At 37.1% G+C, this 12,636-nt stretch overlaps 1 protein-coding gene across 1 annotated transcript in view; it reads left to right on the forward strand.

Moving 5' to 3' along the window:
* The window catches only part of NCOA1 (nuclear receptor coactivator 1), a 118,025-nt gene that overhangs the window by 17,966 nt on the left and 87,423 nt on the right, over positions 1-12,636 (forward strand). The window contains 3 exon segments of the mRNA XM_043981971.1: positions 4,079-4,258; positions 6,003-6,098; positions 10,392-10,532. Of these exon segments, the coding sequence (XP_043837906.1) occupies positions 4,079-4,258; positions 6,003-6,098; positions 10,392-10,532 (417 nt within the window).

Genomic DNA, 12,636 nt, shown 5'->3' on the forward strand with positions numbered 1-12,636 from the left:
TCCATTAATCCAGTTTCCTTTGCCTTCTCTGAATGAAGTACACTAAGTCTGTCTGAGATCCCTCATAGTCATTCTCAATGGTAGCTGTCTCACCAGTAGAAACCAGACCATTTACCAGCTAGAATTCAATCGTGTTTAATATCAGACTCAAAATGAGCAGTTCTCTAACCGTATGAGTTTTCCAAGTTGTTCACAGCTTACTTTTGTGAGCTACCTCCCTAGGACTTGAGGAAGCTTCTTTCTTCCCCACTGTATGGAACAAAACTGCCTCAGTTTACCCAAATAACTCGAGGAGACCACCAAGTCAAGCAGAGACAGATTTATTACATTCCCACAGGAATGGGCAAGCTCAATGCCTGAGCCACGCCAGCTAATACATGCCTTGACCTTATATAGGAATGTTGGTCAGAGGGGAAGTCCCCACGCACACTAGGTCGAGCTCACAATCTAACATCCAATCCTGTCTCACCCAGGGTGCGTTTAGCTCATGATCAGTGTATGGAGACATGCATACGTGTTCCAGGAACAAGGAGGAAAAGGGGAGGGGGAACAAGGTCAAACCAAAGGAAGAGGAAACAGGGGAGTGACAGTCGGATGTTTCAGATCTCACAGTTCCCACTGGCTCCCCTCTTCCAGTCCCTGTCTCTAAAGATATTCAACCTGAATAACAGGAAGAGTCACTTAGGTGCTTTAGCATTGTTTTGTAGTTGTGTTAATTCTAGAAGGATGACAGGGTTAAAATTTATCTTCAGCTATGTTGGGAAGTCAAAGAAACAGAATAAAGAATAAAAGAATAACACATTGTTGGGACCCTAGGGTCAAGGGGATTCTGCTCTGAGAAAAAGAGACATGTCACTTAACATCTGCTCTCAACTCAATTGCTGCATCCTGTGCCGAGCCCTGTCCTTTCTTCTTGAGTCCCGAGTATTGAATTGGTGGGCAAACTCCCTGACCCACTGACTGGGGTTCTGACACATGATGGATTGCAGACAAAACTAATATGTAGCTGACAAGTGGGGAGACTGAGCAGAAGTAAAAATACTGTTAATTGGCAATAAAACTTAAAGGAGACAGTGAGAATTTGACAAGCAATAAACTTCTAAACTAACTATACTGGGGCAGGGCTGGGTACCTTCCAGACCCCATCCTCAGAGTATAATCTGACTCAAATCCATAATCATATCATACACCACCATCCAAAATAATTAGAGAATGAAAAAAAGTTTTCAATGTAAAAGCTACTGTTTATTAACTTTCAATATGAAATACAGTAGTACAGATCCTATTATCTGGAGCATCCCTGTCTCTTAGAAGTTAAGGGAGGGGCGGCTGGGTGGCGCAGTGGATAAAGCACCGGCCCTGGATTTAGGAGTACCTGAGTTCAAATCCGGCCTCAGACACTTGACACTTACTAGCTGTGTGACCCTGGGCAAGTCACTTAACCCCCATTGCCCTCTTCTCCCTCCCCCCCCCCCCAAAAAAAAAAAAAAAGAAGGTAAGGGAACCTGGTAGTTTACCATTTAGTAAAAGAGAATGTAATCAATAAGAGGCACAATAAGTTGTGTAAAAGTAAAACATGCCAGACTAATGTCTTTGTGGGGGTGCAGGGATACAGAATTACTAGACTAATAGATCAGGGAGATGTCGTGGACATTATCTGGATTTCAGCAAGCTATGTAACAGTGTCTCATCATTAAGAACAAGATAGTGAGATGTTGATTGAATGATAGTACAATTGGTGTGTTCGGAACTGAGGTGATATCCAGATACAAGAAGTAATGATTAATATGTTGATATCACCTCAAAAAAAGGTCTCTTGGAGTTCTCCAAGGTGCTGTCTTTGACTCTATTCTTTGCAACATTTTACCATGCCTACAGGCATACATAATGATCTCATCAGATTTGTATGTATCTTAACTCACAGGAATGATAAATTGGACCTTACTGGATAGAATTTTATATGGATGAATGGCCTTCATTTAGTGTGGGTTTTTTTTTGTTTGTTTTTTGGTGAGGCATTTGGGGATAAGTGACTTGCCAGAGTCATACAGCTAATAAGTGTCAAGTGTCTGAGGCTGGATTTGAACTCAGGTCCTCCTGAATCCAGGGCCAGTGCTCTATCCACTGCTCCACCTAGCTGCCCTGTTTGTTTAGGTTTGGTTTTGGTTTTGTTTTTTTTTTGCTGGGCAATGATGGTTAAGTGACTTGCCCAGGTTCACACAGCTAGTGTTGACTGTCTAAGGCAGGATTTGAACTCAGGTCCTTCTGAATTCAGGGCTGGTGCTTTATCCACTGCGCCACCTAGCTGCTTCGCCCCTTCATTTAGTTTTGAAAAAATTAACACTAACTACACAATTGACAGGGACATTTAGAAAACTGTCCTTAAACAAAAGTCATAGGTTCTGGTGAAATGAAGCTCAGCCAAAGTTAACAGTTTAATATAGCAGCCCCCAAGGCTAATTAAAAGACATTATTATAGATTTGTTGTCTTCAGAGCAAGCATTTTCCTACTCTTTATTTCACCTAGGCAGACTACATCTGGAGTATTATTTCAAGTTTGGAAGACCATGTTTTAGAAAGGACATTGTATGCATCAAGGATGATGAGGATACTCAAAATCATGCAATGTCAGGATCATTTCAAGAACTTGGAAGTTTGTGGCATAAGATCAATCTTCATATATTTGAAGGGTATTCTTTGATAAAAAGATTTATCTCATTGTGCTGACCCCAGAAAGTAGAACCAGTGGGAAACTCACAAATGGTCAAATTTTACTCAATATAAATACGTTTTGAGAGGCAGTACAATTTAGGAAACCTTCATTCAAGTACTGGTATTCAATAGCCAAGGCGATCAGAATTGGGATGTGGGGTTGAAGGTAATTGGGTGAATTTCAGGAGTAGTGGTTGTGTGATGATGCTTAAGGTTAAAGGGTAAAGTTCTGAAAGTAGCAGTAGGAAGCATACAGTGAGTCTTTCTGGTGATTAATGTGATTTGTCCATGGTTTTTGCAAACTGTCTTGGAAATTTGAGAGGCCATATTATTTGCAATCAAATAAAATATTGTGAACAGAATTTTACCAGGAAAAATAAAGCTTTTCTTAGCAATGATGTCTGAAATATGAAATAACACATGAAAAACACTGAGAGCTAGACAAATATTGCTTTAATCAAGTATGTTTATGGTAATTTAAAAAACACTTATCCTTTCCCCTTTTCCAAAATATAGTCTGAATACTTCTTATTCAATGTATTTTCCCTAAAAACAAGAGCCTTTGAAATCTCGTATGAAATAAACCAAGCATGCAAATAAAAATTTGCCTTTGTCTCTCCAGTACATCTGTTTAGATTCAAAAGTATAAGTTAAATTTGGAGCTTTCCAATTAGGGAAATAGAAGCTGTGTTACTGCTTTGAACAGCAAAATAGAGGGTTAATGGTTTTTAGATTTAACATTTTCAAGCTTGAAAAGCACTTGCTAGTTGAAATGACTGATTTGGAATTTGGGCTATAGTTTAAAGATATTCTACATTATTTCTTGTAAACTTTTAGAGTTGGGTGAGATGTTTTTGAAATAATGTAGGACAGTTCCTTTATCTATTTCCAAATCTGTACTCTAGTACATTTTTGTAGGATTTACAATTCATGGTGTTGGATGAGCCCACCATCCAATGGTGTTTGACAGTGACAGCTTGTGTGTGTTTTAAATAATTGGTTTAAATTCAGTTAGTTAGACATTGCAGTTGAGCCCATCTTCTGCATGAAACCTTTCTTGATCCTTCCCCAAATGCCAATTCTCTTCTCCCAAAAATTATCCTGTATTTGACTACTTTGTTTATGTATGGGTATAAGCTTTATATTTATGCTGTATATATATTTTTGTTATGTACTTTTGTGCTCATTAGAATATAAACTCCTTCTAGAGTTTTATTCTTTGAACTTATATACATGGTAGTCTGTTTTTGTCAGTTTTTCATTTATTCTATGTTAGTGATCTAACAGATTTTAAGGTATAGATCTCTTACATCTGGTCCTTCCTTTGCCTTCAGGACTAGCATTATAATCTATATATCTTCCACAGTAAATGGAGTTCCTTGGCCTCAGGAGGCAACAAGACGAAATAGCCATACCTTTAACTGCCGGATGCTAATTCGCCCTCCAGATGAGCCAGGCACAGAGAACCAAGAAGCTTGCCAGCGGTATGAAGTAATGCAATGTTTTACTGTGTCACAGCCAAAGTCAATCCAGGAAGAAGGAGAAGGTATGGTGGGAAGTCATTTTTATATGTTTAGTTCTTAATTTTGTTTTTCTGTTCTGAAGGAAACCATTGAATGCAAGAGAATTTTAAGTTTAGAATTTTATATGAAACAGAACTTTGAGAATCTCAAAAATGTATACCCTAAAAACACTGTTTCATATCCACACTTAAACCACACAGAAAATTTCACTTCCATATTCAAAGTCTAGTCTCAAATAACTTTCTAATTTCACTCTCTGTCCATAAAATATTCCAGTGAACATTACAATGAAGGATTTCCAAAAAGATGTGATTTCACTAATAGGTTTGCCTATGAAACAAGACGAAAGATGAGAATTTTGCAAAAGAATTGGACACAGTTATTTGGGACTAGACTTTGAATATGCAAGTGAGTAATTTGCCCATGGACACATGGTAAGTGTCTGAAGCCAGATTTGAACTCAGGTCTTCCTGATTCAAGACCTAGTTCTCTATACACTACATCACCTAACTGCCCAAATATATGCTACATACACATATTTTGTGTGTCTACGTGTATATTTTGTCCTGTTGATTTGTAGGTGTACTTTCCAAGCTTTTTCCCTCATTATATCAAATTATAAATTGAGTAATTTGGTATTTTATATGGAGCAGAGCTTTGACACTCCATTTAGAGACTGCATATCCTAAAAAAATTGTCTTCTCTGTCAAGGGCAGGATGGTGCTATTTGAAAAATTAGTCCTCTCTCTTTTTTTCCATATATAGTTATTCTCTCTACAATTCTACAGTGAGAGTGTTGGGACACTTTGTGGCCATTGATTATTGATAAGTATAGAAACTTGATTATATACTAGATACATGAATCTAAGTGGTAAGGAATAAGTTACTATTTCCTGACCTAGATATCTACTTAGAACTACAAATTGTTGGCTTCTAACACTTTTTTGGGGGGGAGGGGTGGGACAATGGGGGTTAAGTGTCTGGCCCAGAGTCACACAGCTAGTAGGTCTCAAGTGTCTTGAACTCAGGTCTTCCTGAATCTAGGGTTGGTGCTTGATCCACTTCACCACCTAGCTGCCCCCCGTTTCTAACACTTTATAATAGCAATATGCTATAATTACAGCTATAATTTTAATAGTGACATTTTATCATTTCAGTATGTTTTATCAAAGGTCTTGGGCCTTGAAACATTGGTTAATTGTTTTTAATTTTGCATATCAGTTCCATAAAATGTATTGCTTTAAAATTTTCATTTTTTGGGTTTTTTTTTTCTTTTTAATCATAAAAGTATTTTATTATTTTCCAGTTACATTTGAAGATAGTTTTCAACATTTGTTTTCAGAGGATTTTTGGTTCCAGATTTTTCTCCCACCCCCCCCTTCCCTCCTCCTTTCCCCAAGATGGAAAGCAATCTGATACAGGTTATATATGTACAATCACATTAAACATATTCCTGCATTAGTCATATTGTGAAAGAAGAAGCAGAATATAAGGGGAAAACCTTGTGAAAGAGAAAAAATGTATTGTTTTATTTTTTAATTTTTTTGTTGGGGCGATTGGGGTTAAGTGACTTGCCCAGGGTCACACAGCTAGTAAGTGTTAAGTGCCTGAGGCCGGATTTGAACTCAGGTCCTCCTGACTCCAGGGCTGGTGCTGTATCCGCTTCGCCACCTAGCTGCCCCATGTCCTTTTTAATGGTAAGTGACAGAAGTCAAATATACTTGCTACCATTTCCTGTAATACTTCTCTCTCTCTCTTTTTTTGTAGATTTCCAGTCATGTTTGATTTGTATTGCACGACGATTACCTCGTCCTGCAGCTATTACGGGTTCAGAATCATTTATGACCAAGCAAGATACTACAGGTATAACATGTGGGGTTCACAATGTGGCATAGAGTTTTACTGTATTTCTTTTCTTAGAGAATTAAGCCACTTATAATATTCCCAAAAGTGTAAAACATCTATATGTTGTATACTATTCTATACAACATGGCATAAATATTCCTTAAAATGATATGGAGAGATTGGTACGACACTTGTGATTTCATTGATATAGGGAATTCCCAGATGAGGTTACTGTTTCTAATTTTGCAGTTTAATATCTTTCTTGCAATTCATAATCTTAAAGAATTGCCTAAAGTACTGATAATCTCTTAATTGCTAAATCTAATAAGTTTTTCTCAAATCTCATACATCTTGACCTTTTTTTATTTAGCCTTTGACAATATCATCCTCTTTTCCTTGAAACTCTTATGTTCTCTAGATTTTTGTGACACTTCTGTCTCCTGATTCTCCTCCTACCTATCTGACTGTTTCTTTTCAGTCTCGTTACTTGATCTTCTAATTCATACCAGATAATTTTGGGTGTCTCAGAAGGCTCTGCACTGTGTTCCCTCTTCTCTTTCTAGACTATTTCACCTGGTGATCTCATTAGCTCCCATGGATTGAATTATCATTTCTGTGGTGATGATCTCAAATCTACTTAACCAGCTCCAACCTCTCTGCTGACTTACATACTCAAGTATTCAACTTTCTTTTGGATATGGAGAAATGGATATCCTTTACAGATATCTTAAACTCAACTTGTCCAAATGTCTCCCCCTCCCTCCCAATGCTCTTTTCTTCCAAACTTCCTTATTCTTATTGAGGGTATACCATCTTCCCATTCATTCCGTCTTGCAATCCAATCTTCATTTTAGACTCCTGTCTCTCATCCCCCATATCCAACCTGTTACGAAAGCCTGTCAGTGCTACCTTTGTAATATTTCTGCAATATGCTCCATTCTCTTTTCTGATATTGCTACCACCATGGCATAGGCCATTGTCCCCTCACATCTGGACTGTTGTAAGACCCAGATGGTTGGTCTGCTTGCTATAAGTCTCTCTCTGCTCCAGTTTATCCTCTATTCAGCTTTCAAACTTTTTTTCTTTTCTTTTTTTTGCAGGGCAATGAGGGTTCAGTGACTTGCCCAGGGTCACACAGCTAATAAGTGTCAAGTGTCTGAGGCCAGATTTGAACTCAGGTCCTCCTGAATCCAGGGCCCATGCTTTATCCACTGTGCCATCTAGCTGCCCCCAAACTTATTTTCTTAAAATGGAGTTGACCATAGCACCTCTCTAGTAAATAGGTCCAGGACTTCCTCATCATCCCTCAGAATCTAATATAAAATCCTTTGTTTGGCATTCAGAGCTAAATTTCCACTATTTCCATACCCCACCTCACCTTTCCAGCCGCCTTATATTGTACCATACCCCCTCAGGTGTTCTTTCATTTTGTTACACCGTTTTTCTTGCTGTTCTTGGAACAAAGTATTCTGTCTCTTGACTGGGCATTTTTACTGGCTATCCTCCATGCCTAGAATTGCCATTCTTCACCTCTGCTTCTTGGCTTCCTTGTTTTCCTTGAAGCAAATTAAAATATATTTTATAGGAATCTTGTCCTGAGCCTCCTTAATTCTAGTGACTTCACCCTGTTGATTCTCTCCAATTTATCCTATAAATAGTATGTTGGCATGTAGTTATTCCCTTGCTGACTACAGCATTAGACTGTGAGTTCCATAAGAACTGGGACTTTTTGGGAAACTTTTCTTCCTAGCACTTAGCACAGTTACTAGAACATAGTAGTACTTAATAAATGCTTACTGACTTATGGATTGCATTTTTCATAAGACCTTCAGAGTTATCTTGGATCTTTGCTTTGCTGAACATAGCCAAGTTATTCACAGCAGATCATCTCACAATATTGCTGTTATTTTGTATACTCTCTTTCATGAGGATTCTTGTGGAGAGTGGAACAAGAAATGCTAGCTCCCCAAGATAGACAGCTGAATCTAGGCCTTTCTCTCACTCTTCACAAAATTCTTATTCTCCTTAATAAATGCTTAAAAGTCTAAACTCTTGCTAAAGCTTATAATTTATTGGTGACCACTCATTAGATATTTTAGACAGTCTAGCTAGAATTTTAGCCCCTTACAGATGGCTTTGCATCAGCTCATGCAGATCCTTCCATGTCTTTTTGATAGCACCCTGCTCATCATTTTATAGTAAACTACATTTATATAGTACCTTAAAGAGAGATTTCCTTATAGTAAACCCCTGAGGTTGATTGGGGGTGTGTGTGGGGGGAAATGAGGGTTAAGTGACTTGCCCAGGGTCACAGAGCTAGTAATTGTTGAGTGTCTGAGGCACATTTGAACTCAGGTCCTCTTGAATCCAGAGTTGGTGCTTTATCCACTGCACCACCTAGCTGCCCCTCATGAGGTTTATTATTGCAACAACAGTAATAGATAACATTTATATAGTAAAGATGTCATATTTCAATAGAGAGCAGCCTCTTTCATATTGGAGTAGACACAGACAGAAAATGGTATCCATTAGATAGTTGAGGTGAGGGAAGAAAGTAATTACTCAGGGCTGTTTCTACCTTTACAACATGTCTTGCTTCCTACCCCTTGTCTCTACTCATAAAGCCACCATCTTAGTTTTGGTCCTCATCACCCTTCACATAGTCTATTGTAATAGCTTCCTATTAGATCTCCCTGCCTTGTCTCCCCCCCCCCCCCCCTTCATTCTATACTGCCTCTAGAGAGATTTTCCTTGGAACCAAATCGTACCATTTGACTACCCTACTCAATAAACAAGTGTCTCTTTTACCTCAGGCATCAAATATATCTTCCTTTGTTTCACCTTTAGAAACCTTTACATCTTGACTAAAATCTTTTCTAAAAATTATTATTAGCTTGACAAACATCAATAAATACGAATATTTCCATATGCAAAGAAAAGGTATACATTGAACTGTAAATCTTTCTTTTTTAAAAGAATTTATTATTTATTTATAAAGTTTTATATTATGGTACCAAATCTATCCTTCCTTAATCTGCATCCCCATAACTTTTTGTTCTCCTCTGTCCATCTTATCTTTTTAGTTTCATTTATATATTAGTCTGCTTTATCTCCAGACTCTGTGACTTTGTTGTGATTATCTGCTTTACCTGCACGGTGCTTTGTTCTCACTTCTGCCTCAGACTCCCTACATTCTATATGTTGCCTTTCCTGATGCACCAAACTGCTAGTGTGCTCCCTCCTTCACTGCTTCTTATTTAACAGGCTTATATTTACCTTATTTGTATTCTGTATCTACTTCTATGTAACATGCCTTCCCTGATAGAATGTAAATACTGAGAAAAGAGTTCTTACTCTTTCTACCTTTGTATCCCCAGTATTCAGCACCATGCCTGATACATGGCAGGCTTTATGTGCTTATTGGCAATTGATTCCATATTCATTATTCATTATCTACTCTAAGGCACCAGGATGGAGCAGGGTCATAGTAGAGCATTGGGAGAATTCCTGCCTCCTAAGAGCTTACCTTCATTGGTAATTGATCAGTAAAAAAAAGATACTAATTATGTTATTAGAAGATTTAAATTTAAGTTCTGTTTTTACCATTTACCACTCTTTAGTCCTTGAGCAAGTTACTTTATCTTCCTACATTTCTGCTTCCTCATCTGTAAAATGAGGGGTTCAGACTAGATCTTCACTAATTCTTTTTGAGTTTTGATTCTTTGTATAATTATAATCTGTATCTCTTGCCACCTCATTTCTTTTCAATCATCTTTACTTATTTATTCATTCATTCATTCATTTAGTCATCCATTTATTTATTTATTTATTTACTTACTTATTTATTTTAGTGAGGCAATTGGGGTTAAGTGACTTGCCCAGGGTCACACAGCCAGTAAGTGTTAAGTGTCTGAGGCCAGATTTGAACTCAGGTACTCCTGAATCCAGGGCAGGTGCTTTATCCACTGTGCCATCTAGGTGCTCCCCCCGCCGCCCCCCAATCATTTTTAATGTCAATTTCTATAGCATTCAAATCTGACCCATGTTGCACTTATGAGTCCAAAAGAACATTCTGGATTAAAAAATAAGTTATTTCGATGTTATCTCCCTTCCATTTGCATAAATAATCAAGTTGTTTTATTCTATTTTTTTCTACTTAAGTTCTCTTTTAGTGAATGTTTCTGAGATATAGCTGTTATTGGGATTGTGGATTATGGCTTATGATTATATTTGTATTTATAATCTGTATGTGAGTATAAAATGCATATGTCAAAAAGTTATCATAAACATGAATTTTCCTTCTCTGCTTAGGTAAAATCATCTCTATTGACACGAGTTCCTTGAGAGCTGCTGGTAGAACTGGCTGGGAAGATTTAGTGAGAAAGTGCATTTATGCCTTTTTCCAACCTCAAGGCAGAGAGCCTTCTTATGCCAGACAGCTATTTCAAGAAGGTAAAATTCTCCTTCCTTAGCTTTGTTTAGAGTAATAAGTAATATTTTTGTAAACTTCTTGGCTTGTTAAATATTTTTACCAAACTATAGTTTTGTGGTAATAAATTGTAAGAAAAGGAAAATGTGAAAATAGTTCATAATTAAATAAAAAACACTCTTTGGAATCAGAAGTACAAGTACCCAAGTATAAGAGGAAAAAATGTTGAAATAGCAAAATTATATTCATACATACACATGATTATCTTTTGAGTATATCCAAAAAAGTATGGTCAACTTACAGTGTTTCTTAAAATAAAATGTGGTCATGTTAGGTTAACTGCTTACTAATACTATTTGTAGAGGCAGTACTTAATGTCATAAAGAAGCTAATTTCAGATCACATAGAGAAAGTGGGTTACTTCTGGGAAACATTTCCAAAAACAATCAGTCTAATCGGAGAGAGTAGCTTTGTAAGCTTCACTTGACCCTGTCCATCCATTTTGGTGTCCCTTTTTTGTCACTCTGTAGCCAATGAATGAATATATAAGAATGCATTAAAATGTTACTGTTATATTTGCCCTTTTTTAGCATGTGTGAAGATAGTTAGTTTTCTTCTAAACACAGTGCCTACAATTTAGCAGAAAAATTGTTAGCCTTCCCAGAGAGTTAGTTATCTGATATTCAAATTGTAGAATTCGTGACTATGCATTCAGCCCTTTTTTTTTAGAAAAATAAAATTTAATTAAGGAAGCTTAGGGAGCAGCTAGGTGACCCAGTGGATAACATACCGGCTCTGGTTTCAGGATGACCTGAGTTCAAATCTGGCCACAGACACTTGACACTTACTAGCTTTGTGACCCTGGGCAAGTCACTTAACTCTCATTGCCCCACCCCTCCAAAAAAGGAAGCCTAGTTAATGTCTACTATGTTTAATAAGTTATTTAGATTTTAATGCTTTGTGGTATTAGTGAGAAAATTACTGGATTTGGAGTCAGAAGACCTAGTAATGAAATCCAAGTTCTACTACTACTCTCTGATCTAGTCTCCTCTCTCCTCTATGTGTATTGTACTCAGTGTCTACGGTCTCCTCCTGTAATTTTCCTTTCTGATCAACCTTTAACTTAAAAACAAATCACTTGGTCTAATTGTAGTTTGGGTTCCTAAAGATAGTTGAAGAGAATCACTGTCTCTCAATATTTTTGAAAACTAATACTTTCCAAAGCATACAGTATTTTCTCTTCATCACTTTGGAAATCCTGGCTAGTCAGTACATGTAGTTTTCAATCATCTGCTGATCCTCTCTCTCTACCTTGTGCTCACTACTTATATTATCTGCCTTCTCAGGAAAAGTTCTGTGTCTTTTCCGTATTTTTTCAATTCCTTTTCCTCTTGGCACAATATATAGAGAAAAACAACATACCTTGATATTCCTCAAGTTAGGATAACACTTAAGTGGGCGTTATAACAAACTCTTATAAACCACATTCTTAAGCTATAGTGTAGAATGTTTTAGTTAATTTTTTAGCATAGTAATACGAGAACTGCCTCTGTCATTAGAATAAGAACTTTCTATCTGTGCATTGCTTTGGCTATATTTCAGAGCATCATTGGTTTGATGCTAAATGGTCCCTTCTGTCTCTGTATAGTTTTGTTGCAGGCCTCTGCTGATTACCAGGCCATCTGGCATGAACCATTAGAGTCTCAACCTGTTCTCTTCCCTTATTATTGCCACAGAAGAGTGCCTGTTATTTTAGCTTCTTCTGCCTTTTAACTTGGCAACTTTGAAATATGCCATTATTAGAGTTTGGGACAAAACATCATGTTTATCATTGTGTAATCAGACAATCAATTGTGGAGATGATTCAGATTTTGGAATTGATAATTGATTTAGAGCTAGAATGGATTGAAAGGTAATTTGGTCCAACTTTCACACTTAATGGTATTAACAATGGTGGTAGGAACTAGCATTGTTATTATGTTTAAAGGTTTGTAATGTGGTTTACATACATTATCTCATTTCATCCTCATCACAATAGATAAAATGGATGCTGTTGTTATCTGCATTTTACAGATGAGTAAACTGAGACCCAGAAAGGTTAGGTGACTCGCCCATCATTATCCAGGT

This window comes from Dromiciops gliroides, chromosome 2 (genome assembly GCF_019393635.1).
Source record: "Dromiciops gliroides isolate mDroGli1 chromosome 2, mDroGli1.pri, whole genome shotgun sequence".
NCBI classification, from domain to species: domain Eukaryota; kingdom Metazoa; phylum Chordata; class Mammalia; order Microbiotheria; family Microbiotheriidae; genus Dromiciops; species Dromiciops gliroides.